The sequence below is a fragment of the Danio rerio genome, chromosome 13 (assembly GCF_052040795.2).
Source record: "Danio rerio strain M-AB ecotype USA chromosome 13, GRCz13ab, whole genome shotgun sequence".
Taxonomy (NCBI): Eukaryota; Metazoa; Chordata; class Actinopteri; order Cypriniformes; family Danionidae; genus Danio; species Danio rerio.
The window spans coordinates 7,455,796-7,472,309 of NC_141033.1; the positions used below are offsets into that span (position 1 = coordinate 7,455,796).

At 36.9% G+C, this 16,514-nt stretch overlaps 2 protein-coding genes across 11 annotated transcripts in view; both read left to right on the forward strand.

The window, feature by feature from the left end:
- Nucleotides 1-16,514, forward strand: part of rps6ka2 (ribosomal protein S6 kinase, polypeptide 2) — a 109,990-nt gene that overhangs the window by 58,557 nt on the left and 34,919 nt on the right. For all 4 annotated transcript variants that reach the window (XR_015505614.1, XR_015505615.1, XM_087278908.1 and 1 more), the window contains 3 exons: nucleotides 12,768-12,874; nucleotides 15,622-15,659; nucleotides 15,765-15,907. Coding sequence is in view for 2 of the 4 variants with exons in the window: in XM_087278908.1 (XP_087135034.1) it covers nucleotides 12,768-12,874; nucleotides 15,622-15,659; nucleotides 15,765-15,907 (288 nt within the window). In the remaining 2 variants the exon portion in view is untranslated. The remainder of the gene's footprint in view (nucleotides 1-12,767; nucleotides 12,875-15,621; nucleotides 15,660-15,764; nucleotides 15,908-16,514) is intronic.
- Nucleotides 3,418-7,909, forward strand: si:busm1-105l16.2. Of its 7 annotated transcripts, NM_001007210.1 has the most exon segments (10): nucleotides 3,439-3,471; nucleotides 3,612-3,655; nucleotides 5,102-5,266; nucleotides 5,656-5,806; nucleotides 5,904-6,041; nucleotides 6,160-6,234; nucleotides 6,348-6,358; nucleotides 6,660-6,818; nucleotides 7,007-7,065; nucleotides 7,435-7,909. In NM_001007210.1, coding segments are annotated over 8 exon segments (978 nt in total). In that variant the 5' UTR covers nucleotides 3,439-3,471; nucleotides 3,612-3,655; nucleotides 5,102-5,193; the 3' UTR covers nucleotides 7,747-7,909.

Here is a 16,514-nt window from a genome sequence, read left to right on the forward strand (position 1 = left end):
TAGGGCCCATAGTATTAAACGGCCCCATTCAGTCCCCATTCAATATGTTTTAATAGCCAGTATTATTATTTTTTTTTAATTTACACTCATTGGCCACTTTATTAGATTCTCCTGTCCAACTGCTCGGTAATGCAAATTTCTAATCAGCCAATCACATGGCAGCAACTCAATGCATTTAGGGATCTAGACATGGTCAAGACGATCTGCTGCAGTTCAAACCGAGCATCAGAATGGGGAAAGAAACGTGATTTAAGTGACTTTGAACGTGGCATGTTTGTTGGTGCCAGACAGGTATTTTCAGAAACTGATGATCTATTGGGATTTTCACGCACTGCTGTTTACCGAGCGCAAACACAGATTTAGACACTGGAGCTGTTTAAAGCTCTGTTTATGAGCTGACATATGAGTGATCCGTTGATAGATCGACTGATCTTTATGGCTTCAAACAGCTCCAGTGTACCTGTATTTGTATTACAGAGGTGAACTGATGAGCTTCACAGCCAATCACATTTATTATCACAGCAAATCAGCAGAGTTTTTGAACGCGTGCTCAAACTCAACAGTGCTTAAATGTTTTCAGGAAATAAACGTTTTTTAAAATTTCAGTACCAAAATCAAATGCTGTGATTGTTTTGAAGCACACCGCTTTACTTGTAATACTTAAAAGGAAGTATTACTATATTTTTGTTTTAGCAAAAATAACTCACAGAAAGCTTTACAGCTGTATAGAGGCCTAATTTAATAACTTAAGTGCAGTATCCTGTACTGTGTGGTCCTAATTTCTATTCACACAGAAAGCTGGTGTAGGATGCAATAAATATCTGGTGATAAGATGAACAATGAAATATGTTAGAGCAACTTCAGGTACTTCAAGGGACAAACCATGTCTGTGTCATTAGCCTAGTCGGGAGTATAATGCAACTATATTTATCGCGCCATTGCACCACAGGCATCCCGCCTTGCAGACCTTTCCCGATCACAGCCACCTCTCTCTAAAGATTCACTCACCTGCAAAAGGTGAATCTTGAATGAATAAAGGTACAATCTGGGGCGGTATGTTTTCAAAAGGTACATTGTTGTTCAGACAGATTCATGTTGGTACCTTAAGCAGGGACGGACTTAACCAATAACGAAGCCGCTTAGGGCTCTGGGGAATGAGGGAGTCTCGACCACTGCCAAGATATTATCATGTATTAACACCTATATTAATCATGTAGCTCTTTTATAAATTTTCTATCATATGTTGTAAAATCTGTCTATAACCATTAAGATTTTAATGTTATTACTTCTTTTTAAAATCAGGGACCCCCACGAATAGTGGAATGTTCCTTCTGTACTGCACATGCAAATAATAAAATCTAGATCACAAATGTGGCTTATTTACTGTGCATAGTTTGTGAACTTATTGTATTTAATTTTACATTTAAAAGATAAAGGTTCAACTTGAAATGTTTTTTAACATGCAGTTTATTCAACTCACCTTTATTTCTATAGCGCTTTTACAATGTAGATTGTGTCAAACCAGTGCAACATAGAAGATCATAGTAAATTGAAACAGTGTAGTTCAGTTTTTAGTGTTTAAGTTCAGTTCAGTGTAGCTCAGTTCAGTGTGGTTTAATAATCGCTATTAGATTCATGCAAGCCAGTTCTTTAAATGTCCATGCTTAATAACTAAAAGATAAGCCATGCAAGCCAGTGACGACAGTGGCGAGGAAAAAACTTCACCAATTGGCGAAAGTGAAGAATTAAAAAAACCTCGAAAGAAACCAGGCTTAATTGGGCACGACCATTTCTCTTCTGGCCAAATGTCTTGTGCAGAGCTGGTGCCGGAGGCTGGAAGCGGAACTTCAGCAAAGCCTCGTCTGTCCCTGGAGCATCACAGGAATCAAGTCTCATGCTCTCCGCTCCTCCATGCAGCATTTACAATCAATCTACATTAAAATCTACAGGAAAAAAACGAATCTAGAGAAAAAAAAATCTATAGTGAAAGTGTGTGTTGAGGTTTAATGCTAGGGCCCCATACATAGGATTGTTTAGGGCCCCCAAATTACAAGTCTACCTCTGATCTTAAGAGTACAGCACATTGTACAGTACACCTTTAAATATGTCACCAAAACTTGCTCACCCTCACGCACAGTGGTTCCAAACTTTATGAGTTTCTTTCTTTTTGTTTTGTTTTTATCTTGGTTTTGGACATATACCTTTAAATGGATTGTCCTCTCAAAAATGTTTTTCATCTGCTGAACACAAAAGAAGATATTTCGAAGAACCATTGACTTCCGTAGTGTTTTTTTAATTATTTATTTATTATTTTTTTGTCTATTATGCAAGTTAGTGGTTAGAGGTTTTTTAGTTTTTTTCAAAATATATTCTTTTGTCTTCAACCGAATGAGGAATTCACAGAAATTTGAAACCACTGAGGAGCAATTAGGCAGTGAACATTTCTACTTTTTAGGTATTCATTTGTTTGCTACTAATTGTCCATTTCCACTGAGCGGTATACTTCGGTTCAGTACGGAACAATATGGTACGCATTTATGTCTGTTTCCACTTTCGAAAATGCCTTAAATGGGAAACATACCATACCTCTTTTATTTGGGCACCTTTCCTTAAGGGTACCCAAAGGGTAGCTAGACTCGCAGCTGAACGCTCTTTGGTTTCACTATAGGGAATTGTCAACAGTGTGTGCCACAAGCCAGGGGAATGACAACACAGGAAGCTACATTTGTATATTTACAGCCTAGACATGACACCATAATAATACAGTGACGATGAGCAGCAATGAAACTTGAGCTCAAAAAAAAAATTGTCATCTTGTGACAAACAGCTACATGCCATGAAGCAAGAACAAAATCTGCTGTACTGCTTGTACTCTATTGTTGTTTATGAGGTTGTCTACAAATGCATGAAAAGCACGAGTGGTGCCACTTTCCCTCTCTATTCATGTGCACCTGCCACATGTTCATATCTGAAATAAAGAACCTGAGTTCACAAAAGACTTGATATGTGAATGACCCACACGGCTTTATCCTTCGAGGGAGAATGACATTGGTAGCAAAATTCTGGCAAAGACTGTTCCTTCTAACAGTCTACCATTAGAAACCCAAGCTTGATCAAGGTGACCAAACCATACTGTACTGAACTGTGAGGCATTACGTTCTGATTTTACTCTGGCTTAGTCCCTTATTTATTAGGGGTTGCATACAGTGGAATGAACTGCCAACACAGCAAAATTTCCAGTGTTGTTTGGAGTTGTTTTTACAGTGTAAATTTTTTTGAGTTAAAAAGTGTTATTTGTGGTGTTAATTTACGTGACATAAACACCTGCAGTGTACCCTTGTGGTCAGAGTAAGGGTTAATACTGCGAGTTAACATAGTTAACACTATAAACAAGTTGTTTCCATTTCCGGTCGCTTCACCTTACTTCCTCTTTGATTAATGGCGGATGGCACATGGAGAACATTCAAACAGGTAACTGTCATATTACTTATTTAACCACAAATATTCAATACATTTTTACATGCTTTATGTTTCTCAATGTTAAATTAATATTTGTAAATATTCTAACCGAGATTTCAAGTTCTAACCACTTGTCAATTTATACACGACAGACATCTGGAGCCACGAGACAAGCTGCTTTAGCGGGAAAACAAAGGTAACTTTAAACATTTTACAGTTAACAGTTTTAAGGAGTTCCTATATTTGAATCGGGTTCAGTTCGAGCCTATTATGAGAAATAGGCAGTAATGACTCATGCAACCGTTTGAATTGTTTAAACTGTTTATTTGTTTTAAATATCTGCAAAGCAGCAGCTGTCAGTACTTAACGTTAGCTGAACCGTAACCTAGCTTTGTGTGTAATCTAACGTTATCTATAATGTTCACTGTTCAGTGCGATTGATTTGTGGCGCGAGCAGCGAGGAGTCGCGGGCTGCCTGTTCACGCTTTCATCAGTGCTTTTAAACGGTGAATAACGTTATACGATTCAAGTGTACAGGTACAGACCTGCAGACCATAATACGTTAAAAACAGACGCAAAATACATTCGCTGTAAAAGTTAGCCGTGCTTGTTGACATGAAGGGATAACGTTAGCCAGTTAAGAAATGATTCTTCTTTAAACGGTTCTTTTCAGTGAATCAATCGAACCAGTTCACTACATTGAACTGAATCATTTGAAATTGTTCGCTTCTCCGGTAAGCACCAATCCTTAAAATGGCTTACTTTATAACCTGTCTGACACTCAGTTCCACTCAAAAATACCGTATGTTGAGCTTCGACTTATTCAGTAACTGTAACAGACGGAACTGCTGTGAAAAGAACTGATGATGAGCGCGAATCGAGTAACGTGTTCCCTATAAGTGGAGCTGTGCTCCACTGACAACGACCGAAAAATGCTAAGCTCAGAAGAGACGAACCCAAGCAGACTGTTATTGCCATTGTTTACCTAGCAAATTTCATTGTTGACTCTAAGGTAGTAGTCGAATAGTAACTTTATTTATTTAATATTGAAGTGCTGTTCAATTGCATTGCATGAAGAGCTGGCTTAGATAGAACTGTACGTACTCTTAACTTTTGAAGATCTTTCATTAATGTGTAATGTGAAAAAAAAAGTTTTTTTAATCTGTAATGTGCATTTATACAAGTATAATTTTCCTATAGCCTACGTCTTGCTAACAATACTAGTTAGAAATTGGTATGTAGAATCCTTCATAATAAAAAAACAAAAAGAACGTAAATATAGTTATTTTTAGAAAAAGAAAAACATAATGTGCTTTTTTATTTATATGTGCTATTCATAATAACATCGGCTTCTGTATCACCTTAACATGAAAATGAATAAATTAACTTGATTTAATTTTACTATGTCAAGTTTGTGATAGATTCTTGTTAATAATAAAGTGATATATTGTGTATTTTTCAACAGCTTCCATCATGTTGGTGAAAGTTCTATATTAAGGAGTGAAAAAATATGTAAAATTGCTTACTGATTTTACATTTCAATGTTTTCGGAGTGAAGATAAGTTAAAATTGTGCTGGTCAGAGTTGTGCTCACTAAAGTCATAACCATTTCCTGAGTCTGTTTTTTTTTTTTTTTTTTCAGTGAAAAGCAAATTTGGATTATCAACAACTGCAGATCCTCAAGTTTTCAATGACACGGACCCTAATGTAGAAGAGGAGATCTTCCACGAGTTAATGGACAGCAGTCTACATTTATGCTTGACTGTTAGATGTTTGGAAGAAAATATTTCTGCTGGCCTGCCTGAGGGTAATTATTCAATAAATATTTGGACAGTTTTAAAATGCCTCTGTTTTACAGTAGTACAAGTCAAAACAGTTAGAATTAAGTAAAAAGAAGAAATTCATAGAAGAGCTTACTGAACAGAGGAGTGTGTATAGAAATAAAGAGTTTTTATATGTTTCTTGACCATTGCCAGGTGTTCGTTTAGCTTAAGTTCATGTGATGCCCAGTGATGAAAGGTTGATCAAAATAGTCTGTCAAAACCACAGTGTAGAAAAACATTGAGGATGATGGTGTATAGTAAAAGCTATTAGTACAGCATTGTTTTAAATTAAGTTGAAATATAAGAAATTTATTGTAAACTAAAGAAAATATTATGTAAAGGTTAATAATAATGTTTTCCATTTCTCCATCAGTGATTTCACCCACAAGATCATCAACAGCCAGCACATGTACTGATACAGTTTCACTCTCTTCAATGGATCATGAAGACCCAGAGCGAAATATGCAGAATCAATTGACAAGGACTAACAGCTGCTTGATAGTAGATGGTAAAGGGCAAAACAGGTATATGCATATGTTGTTTGTTATGGTTAATTCAATCATATACTAATTCAGTTTTATTATTTTACAAGTATAACCATTTTTCTGGTCACTTTATCAGATTGTTCAAGATGCATTGGGAAAGCAATCTGGTGGTGATGAAGTACTTGACGAATACAAGGTCACAAAAACTTAAGGGCCACAGCACTAGATGGCAGCTGGTTAATATTGTCGTCAGTCACATGAAAGAGATTCATGGGTAAGATTTCATTAAATATATGCAAGAAAAGCATGGATTTTTTTTTTTAAACCAAAAAAAAAAAAAAATTGTAAAAAGTTAAGTACTGTCCTTAATCAAATATTTTACTGATTGTTAGGAGAATCCCCACGTGCAAGCAACGGGAGACTTATGCTTTGGGCATTATTTCTCTTTTTCCCAGCCTGAGAGACCCGTTTTCCGCAAAAGGCTATGTAAGAAATTGTCTTATTGTACTTAACACAAACTTGTTCATCCGTTTTAATTATTTAACGCAGAGGTGCCCAAACCTTGGTCCTGGAGAGCCAGTTTTCTGCAGAGTTTAGCTCCAACTGTAATTAAACACAAGCTCTTAACTAGCAAACTAGAAACTTTCAGGCAGTTGTGTTGAAGCAAGTTGGAGCTAAACTCTGCAAGACACTGGCCCTCCAGGAATGAGTTTCGACACCCCTGGTTTAAAGGTTTGTGTTTTTTATTTTTATTTGTATCATACAGTCAGTCTTTTTAATGTAACTGGCATTTTTTAAATATTTCTATCTATATTACAGGAACATTTTTACGATCCAGAAAAGGGAACCGTTTGTAATTAATCTAATATGCTTCTTTCTTAGATTATTCAAGACTTTAGTCTCCTGTTCAATGCTGAAACATCCAACAAGTTGCTTGAGAGGTGGGAGACCGCATTTAAGCACAGGATCATCAATGAGGCGAAATCTCTGACTTCAACTGCCAGACTTCATTGTCTTATTAATTCAGCAGAAGGACAAGAATCTGAAAATAGTACGATTTCTAAGGATTTTGTAGTTTGAAATTTGCTTTGGTTTCTTTTGTATTTGTGAGCTATAAGTGTGAATGTGGGCTTGCTTCATTTTAATATTAATACGTATAACTTTATCATCATTCATTCAGACTGGGATAATGATGTCATCTGTCCTACTCCTTCTGCATCTCCTACCTCCTTCAGAGAGAAAGAAGACTTAAGATCAGTTCAACAGAGGCCTTTGAAAGACTTGTGCATTTCCATAAGGTAAAACTCACAATATTTTCAAAAGTCTTTTCATTGTTATTATTAAGGTTGTTAAGACCATTATGCGATGCTGTAAAATGTACCTTTTGAAACTTTTTTTTAAAAGCCAATACATTCAGTTGAATGCTGTTGAAGAATGTATGTTACATCTTGGATGAAATGAGGGTTTATCAAAAAATATATAAACATATTTTTGTGGTAATTCTTTTCCCTGTCACACTACACAATGAATGACATGAACACATTTTATTTTTGCACTTTGGGTTAAGGTGGTTTTGTTATTTTTTGTGTTGTTTTCATTAACAAAATTGTAAGTTTCCTAATTGGTTTCCTGCATTTAATGACATATTTTTGGCTGTTTTTTTGCAGTCTTGCACCAGCATTGAAGACCATCTCAGTGAGAGGAAGGGCCACCAGCCATGTCGCCTAAGATCAGGAAGGATCAAGGGGAGGATTGACCATTTCTATGTGGTTATGGACAAACATCTCATCTCTTGTGCAGCAACCAGGTCCTTGAGTGCTGTTGATGAACTCTTTAAAGACTATGTGTTCAACTTGACGTACGAGGAAGCCCTTGTCTACATCTTTACCTTTCTGCAGACTACAGTCTACAACATCGATGTTGGACCTACCAGTGAGTCACCCAGGGTAAAGAAACTGCGTGCAAAGCTTTTACACTAAATGTTTCTTTTACAATAATGTGTTGGTGTTGTCAAAGCTTGCAAGCAAACAGCACCTCTTTAAGACTCTCACAGTTTTTGATACTGAAAATGCTGTACATTTTATGTTGGTTTAACTGTGCGTTTAAGATGCATTGTTAAAAATAAAAGTTTAAACTGGTAAACTGTTCTGATTTTTTTTTTAACTGATCAATGCAAACTGTCCTGTAATGCAGTAAACAATCTATATAACATAAAATACATTTAAATATCAACCTAGGTATGTATGAGCACTATATTATTAGTGTTAAGATGAACACTCTTAGTGTTAAGCTATTAACACTGCGAGTGTAGTTTTAACATATTTATTTTATGCAAATAGGGAAAGTGAGTGGAAAACAGAGAGTTAAAGTCAACACTAGCAGTGCTTTTTTTTTAACACTATGCAAGTGTAAAATAATTTACTCTTTTTCAAGTGTAAATTTAACTCTATTTAGTGTGGACCTATATAAACACTAAGGAAGTGTTAATTTTCACACTTTGAGAGTGAAATTAACACTTCAAAATTTGCTGTGAACTCAGGCTTATGTTTTATGGATCGAATGCCCTTCCAGCTGCAACCCAGTTCTGGAAAACACCTGTACACTCTCATTTACACACACATTCATACACTACAGCCAATTTAGTCTATCCAGTTCACCTATAGCACATGTCTTTGAACTGTGGGGAAAAACCCATGGAAACACAGGGATAACAAGCATACTCCACATAGAAATGCCAACTGGACCAGCCGGGACTCTTCTTCTTGCTGTGAGGCTCATTGCTAACCATTGAGCCACCGTGCCGCCCCAAATAAGAACTTTACAACTACAAAAGTGTACCTTGATGACAGTGACTGGTTTTGTATGTTTTTTCCTGAGTGTGTGAAACATAGGGCCCTATCATACACCCGGCGCAGTGAGGCGCAAGACGCGGCGCAGTAGTCTTATGGTAGTTTCAGCTTGGCGCAAGAGTGGTTTTGAGGCGTTGCCCTACGCTGTTTAAATAGCAAATGCATTAGCGCTCATTTTTGCGCCCATAGGCGTTCTGGTCTAAAAAAGGAAGGCGTTCTGAGGCGGACCGCTGGCGCGTCGCTATTTTGAGAAACTATAATAGATTTTTCATTAGACCAAAACAAACCCGGTCTAAACTCCAGCGCAGAGTTGCGCCTTGCTTACGCACTGATTAATACGCACAAGAGAGCAATAGGCAAATATCTTTACATTTGAAAAAATTTAAATATTAAGGATATATATATATATATATATATATATATATATATATATATATATATATATATATATATATATATAGGATATAATAAAAATAGATATAGAATATAAATATAAAGGATTAAAATTTTACAAAACATATTATTTTCTAGCCTACATAAATATGAAAAACCACTGCTTTTATATCTTCTTCATCTCGGGAGGCTTTTTCAGTTCATTCATAACAACTTGCTTTTGTATAATGTTATTATTATTATTAGCAGTATTATTTATTATATCCATATGTATATTTGTTTTTATTAAAAACAAGCTTAGATTTGCCCACCTGTCAGGTTTTAGACATATGGGGCACAGCATGTGTTGTAGGATATAACTCAGGTTTTTGAGCACATTTTGCTATTATTATTCATTTATTCGTTTGCTGGAAATTAGAACTGAATTTAGAAATAGTTTTGAAACGAATATTTGCGCTTAACAAACAAAAGTATGTATTTATAGACTATTGATGTCTGTGCGTAAAGGTTTCCCTATCCAAGAGCGAAAGTGAAAGTGATCCATTATCTCTCATTCTCACGCAGTAGATGCTCTGTTTAACAGTTTTCTATTAAAAAACTTTCAACTGTTAACTGTTTGCTTGTGAAATGCTCATTGTTTCCACTTGGACTTACTTTGCATCCTGTAAATAGCAAATGCGCTCTTGGCGCGACGCAGCTGACTCTTAAAGGGAATGGGAGATGAGACTGTAATTGGTTTATTCTTAAAACACACCTATAACTCATTAAGAAAATAAACTTAACCCTTTAAGACCATGCGCCGAAGCGCAAGGCAGATTTCCCGTCCTTAAATTAGCAAAAACGCGTCCTGACACGCCCTGAAAGCATTTGCGCCCATACAAAATAGAGCCCATACTGTTCTATCATAATACAGGCAAAAATACCCAAAATTCAAATCTAAAAATAAACTCCTGCACATTTACATACTATGACTAATCTCTCTCTGTAACGTGTGAAGTTAAATTGAAACTGGAGGTCTTTAACAGATAGATTTGTTCTCTTGATTTAATCGTGATTTTTTGTGCAGAGCCCTGCTTGCGAAGTGAGACATAAATTAATTACCACTGGTGCTCAAATCTCTCATCTGGCTGCAACAGCTGCTGCTCTCCTGGCTGGAACTTGTTACGCCAATCTACTCTCCTCAATATGGCACCGTCTATCCACTGATGCTCTCTACACGCTCTAAATAAATCTCCTGGAGATTAAAATTAGCTGTGAAAAGAGCAGGGTTTTTTTTTTTTTTGGTCTTTCAAATTGAAGAGCGCTAGCAGTTTTATTAAAGATCTGTTGCCGGCCAGGTTCAGCATTAAAGAAATATCCTGGTTTATTTGTGGCATGAGGGTAAATTATCCCATTAACAAAAATATCTTATTTTTAATTACCTAGTATTTCCTTTAAAGGCGCTCTATGATACCCCATTTTACAAGATGTAATATAAGTCTCTGATGTCGCTAGTGTGTATAATAATAATAATAAAAATAATAATGATAATAATTCCTTACATTTATATGTTGCTTTTCTGAACACTCAAAGCGCTTCACACATTGGAGAGAATTTCCTTATCCACCACTATGTGTATGTGAAGTTTCAGTGCAAAATACACCTCAAATAATCTTTTTATAACTCTTCAAAATTGCCTGTTTCTAGGGCTCTATTTTAACAATCTAGGGGTAAAGTCTAAAGAGCATGGCGCAAAACCATTAAGGGCATGTCCGAATCCACTTTGTGAAGTTTAATTATAAACTAATAACTCCAAGTGAGAAGATCACTTGCTTATGATTGATCACAGCTAGTCCCACATCAGCTCATGATCGATTCGCCAATCAGATGATTCCTCACTCACTATAAATAACCAGAGTTCTCTTCTAAGACTGCTGCCCCCTGCCTTTAAAAATGAATGAATGAATGAATAATATGCATATAATAAATAATACTGCTAATAATAATATTAAACAAATGTACAATTGTCATAAATAATCTGAAAAAAGTCCCCTGACATAAAGAATGCATGGAGGTAGTGTTTTTTTTTTTTTATGCAGAAAAAATAATAACTTTTGTTTTTTTTTCTGTTTTTATATTATTTATTATTTGAATTAATTAATTAATTATTTGAATTAATTACTTTTTACTATTAGACACTATATTCATAAACTGTTGCCACACAACTGTGATTAACCCCCTTATGAAAGTAAAGAGGTCCTTTAAAGCAGTAAGGTATGGCGTGGTTCCACATTGAGGAAAAGTCTAATGGTTGAGAGAGATTTATGTACAGGTAAAGCGCAAAAGTGTTTCAATCCATTGGCTAACGCAAAAGCCAATGTTACCTAATGGTACCTTAGTGTGCAACAGCCAGTTTAGTTGTTAAAATCCATTATAAGTCATGTTATGGTGGTACTTTAAAGTTACATGGTGCTTTACACACACATGAAGATGAATATATACCCACAAGTCTCTATAGTAGTTCATGTCCTTCAGTGTAAATCAATGGGATTTATTTTTCACCAGCCAAACAAAAGATTTCCAAAAAAAAAAAAAAAAAAAAACATCTCCCCTCAATAAACTGCTTGATTTATGTTCATATCACGTAATGTGGTTGCACAAAAAAAAAAAAAGACAAACAATCAACAACAACAAAACAAAATATATAAACAAATATCCCCAACACTACTTTCCCTTTTGTGGCTTTAACAGAAGATATACATAGCTAACAGTCTGCAAACATAAAGTCCTCAAGATATACGATACACATAAAAAGTGAACAGTTCAGTGTGTGATAAAAGAAAGGTTCTGTATACCTTTATTACAAGCACTGCCATTGTGAAAGGCATTACAAGGTTACAGTGACATGAAAGAGGAATAAGAAAATAAAAAAAAATAATAAAAAAAAGGGGGGGGGGTCTCTTGGGATTATGAGAGATTTTATATATCCTCCTGCTCCAAAAATTGTAAATGGTCAATGTATGTAAGAAAGGGAGACCAGGTTTTTAAAAAAGTATTTTTTGAACCTCTTAGAGTAAATTAGATTTTTTCAAGCTGAATAAAATACATAACGTCTTTAATCCATCTACATTGTGTTGGGGCCTCAGTTTTTTTCCAATACAGAAGAATTAAACGCCTTGCCAGTAGCGTGGTAAAAGCAATTACTCTACATATTTCTTCTTTAAGCACAATATTTTCTGGACTGGTTCCAAAAATTGCCAACAGGGGTTCAGGTTCAATAGGAAAACCATACATATCACTAAATGATTGAAAAATATCTTTCCAAAACCTCCCTAGATTTGGGCAGAACCAAAACATGTGGGCAGTTGTGGCTGGTGAAATTGAGCATCTACTGCATGCTGGACTAACAGTAGGATAGATCTTAGACAATTTTAAATTTGTAAAATGTAACCTGTGAAGTATTTTAAATTGAATAAGGGCATGTCTGGTACAGTGTGATGATGAATGTACTTTATTTAAAATACCATCCCATTCTATGTCTGTGAAGTCTCTGCTCAAGTCGAGCTGCCAGGAAGTTTTAATATGTCCTAGACTTTGAGGATCAATTGTACAAATTAAAGAGTATATATATGAGAAATTAGTCCTTTACTTTCGGGTTTTAAGTCTAATAATGCATCAATTACTGAGGCAGAAGGTAATTCAGGAAAAGATTTAAATTTTGATAATAATAATAATTTGATGAAAAATGAGTTATTTGCGTTATATATTTGTCTCTCTAGGTAATGTTTACGGAGGAAGATGTGAAGTTCTATCTGGCTGAGCTAGCATTGGCTTTGGATCATCTTCATAGTCTGGGCATCATCTATCGGGATCTAAAACCAGAGAAGTAAGTCCAGACCCCTTATGTATTATCAGTTAATAGTGATCCTGTGTTCTAATTTACAGTGTAGCCCACTTAAATGCCCTATATAATGACCTCATGCCTGTAAGGCCACAGGAGTGACCTTGATGTGACCGTGATGATAACGCGGATTGGACAAAATGTTCAGGAGAGCTTAAGTCGTACATTTTCAAGCAGCGGTATAATCCACGTCTGGATTAGAGTCAAGAGAACTCTGTGAAACTCTGATGTAATTACAGTCATAATTCAGAGGTTCAAACTGGGTGATGCAACAATTCTCAGAGTTCCCTGTGCCGGTTCTTCGGTGCAGTTTCTGCAGCATCTGCTCTGTGTCCTTTGGCTCTGAGTGCCTGTCAAAGCTTTATCTCTTTCCCTGGACTGAAATGGGTAGCATCTGATCTACTGGTCTGACATCCTTATTGTTGAGCTGTGGTTTTATGACTAAAATCCACTTAATAAAATCCTTCCTGTACTCCCACTTACAGTAATTCTCTTTCAGGGTTTGTCTCTATATCATATCCACTCTAACAAAAGGCCAAAGCCATGCTCATCTGCACACTTTTGAGAGATTCATTGTTGGATATAATGAAAGGAACACTCAGTTCGGTGTAAGATATTCCTTCTAGCTCTTGTCCTAGGAGGTGAAAATGGAGCTAGTCTGAGAATAGGTCTCAGTGGAGGGCTCGATATCTCATAAGGGCATGCTGTTCTGAGACCTGTCGGAGGTGATTTATGGCATATAGACAAAGGCAATCCAAAGGACACTGCACCATTACTTTTATTATGAAAATATATCCTCAATCTTGTCAACTCAAGATGCAGTGTTTACCTCATACCTCATTTATTCCATTACTTACTTTGCATTTATATTCTGTATTAGTTTTTGTGTACTTGAAAAAAAAGGTGGATGGATGGATAGAAAGAAAGAAAGAAAGAAAGAAAGAAAGAAAGAAAGAAAGAAATAAAAGAAAGAAAGAAAGAAAGAAAGAAAGAAAGAAAGAAAGAAAGAAAGAAAGAACCCATGCTCATTCTGAAAACGTAGTCCCGGGTACGTGGATGTCCAAAAACGTCCACGGGAGGTACATATTTGCACAGTTTTTATTCTCGCGTGAACCCACCTGAGGCCACTGTCGACCGACTGAATGACTGAATGATTGACTGGGCGACCAGCCAGTGGACCGACCCACCCTCCTCCTTTTCTAAACCCAAGCAATTTTACCGATTGACCCGCCCACCCACTTACTTCCCTAATCCCAACGGTTTACAAAAGCCGTCTAGAAAAAGAAAAGCCCTCGTCTGATTTTTATCACGTTTTCTCGTTCGTTTTATTTTTTGGATTCTGTTTTTGTCGTATCTGATTTCTGGAACCGTTCTTCCCCGGACTTGAACCCGGTTGTCATCGTCGCTGTGGTCAACTCCTCTCTGCACCTCAAGTCCGCCGACGTATATGACGAGCTAACCAGACAAACTAGTTGCAGCGGGAAAGCCCTCCACACAGAGATAATCGATCAGCCGGTAAGCGGCAAAAGAAATGGCGTCATACCGCCCCGTAGCATTCGCTTAAAAAAAATTAAATGCAGCCATAAGGACCTCCGGCTATAGAATTCATGGTCTCCAGAAGCGTCCATTTTTAGAATGAGCCTGGGTTGGTCGGTCGGTCGGTCGGTCGGTCGGTCGGTCGGTCGGTCGGTCGGACGGACGGACGGACGGACGGACGGACGGACGGACGGACGGACGGACGGACAGACAGACAGACAGACAGACAGACAGACAGACAGACAGACAGACAGACAGACAGACAGACAGACAGACAGACAGACAGATAGATAGATAGATAGATAGATAGATAGATAGATAGATAGATAGATAGATAGATAGATAGATAGATAGATAGATGGACCTTTAGCAAACCTCATAATTCCTGCAGCACGAGGACTTTATGATTGTTTATGAGCATCAAAAGTGGCTGATCTGTTCTGCGAAACATTTGACTGCGTGTCACTGCATCCCAAACGACTAAAACAATATAACTAAAGAAATCTCCACTGTGCTGAGCGAGAGCGTTTCTTAAACTGAACAGCACTTCATCGATGATGTTAGCGCCCAGGCCCGAATGTAATGTCAGTGCGGGCCGTTGGGGGAGACGGGAAGGGGGACAAGCATGCTTCGGCCCGGTTTAAGGCAACTGTACATAGTGTGAGTATGCCCTTAGTGTCCCACCAATGATGATATACAGCCATATCGCATTGTTACTTATGTGATATTGTGTTTATACAACAGTTCGACGGCATAATTGTGTATATAAAAAACACAGAGAGGCTAAAAATCCTTTTGTAAGAGGAACTACTTTCTACCGCCTTTCATTAACATCTGCATGTGACATCAGAACAGCAGAAGTCGTTACTAATACACCAACGTCACTTTAGAGCTAGTGTTTGAATGATTCTCTAGCAGAATGTCTAAAGTGATGACAGAACAGGTTTGCTTACATTTTAAGATTATAAAGCTGACAGCATGAAATGCCATCAGTCTACAGAGATTTCACAGTATTGCAGTTGGATTGTTCTGGGTTAATTATTGTGATCACCCAAAGCAACACAAACACTAGCAGATTATTGTTGTGTTTGCGATATAGAAAACTTTTGCAAAGAACAAATGTATTTGCTTTAGCTCTGTGTGCAGTGTACAGTATTATAAACAAAATGTAATTCAGTATTTCTTCAATTTCCTAGCATTCTCCTTGATGAGGAAGGCCACATAAAGATCACAGGTGAGCAGAATTTAGTTTATTTGTCTCTCCACATGTTCCTCTACATTTTCCATCGAGTAAAGGCAGCATGGAATGAAGGGTTTAATATCTTTCCTGCTCTGCCAGATTTCGGCCTGAGCAAAGAGGCAATCGACCATGACAAACGAGCGTACTCGTTCTGTGGGACCATTGAGTACATGGCCCCAGAGGTGGTCAATAGACGAGGTCACACTCAAAGCGCTGACTGGTGGTCCTTTGGAGTCTTAATGGTAAGTTGGCTCTGTGAACACTGCAGTGTTTTAGTGTTATGAGCATAAATAATGTTAGCCTGGGGCTGCAGAATAATATGGTTTAAATTCTGTGGGGTTCCCATAGCAAAATTATGAAGCACAGTTCATGTATTTTAATACTTGTACTCGGCGGTTCATGCCGCTGTGGCGACCCCGGATTAATAAAGGGACTAAGCCGACAAGAAAATGAATGAATGAATGAAAATGTGACTGCTATGGATAGTTAGTACACAATGGCAATAATGTATGTGAATTACATGTCATTTAAGTTCACATACTGAGATCCAAATGTAACTTGAAATATTGTATGATTGTACTGAGTGGGTGTTATCAATAAACATAAAAAAATTAATTTAAATAAAAAATAAGTAAGGCGTGGACATATAAATAACTCTAAGCTATGTAGACTCAATGAGCTTGTTTAAACTAGTTCTCAGTTAATGTTTAATGGGTTCACTCTTTCAGCTCATTAAACTAGCACACTTCCAAATATCTACTGCAAAAGCCAAACTTAAAATGAATTCACTCGCTGGCGAACGTGTTATATAACAGTGCACATGCTGACTGGAGTGTGTGCTGATACTGC

Bases quoted from the DNA above. Each gene is read 5' to 3' on its own strand.
- si:busm1-105l16.2 (XM_087277646.1), top strand. The intron at 6,042-6,159 runs GTAAGATTTCAT...ACTGATTGTTAG, and splicing joins CACATGAAAGAGATTCATGG to GAGAATCCCCACGTGCAAGC. The intron at 6,819-6,947 runs GTACGATTTCTA...TCATTCATTCAG, and splicing joins AGGACAAGAATCTGAAAATA to ACTGGGATAATGATGTCATC.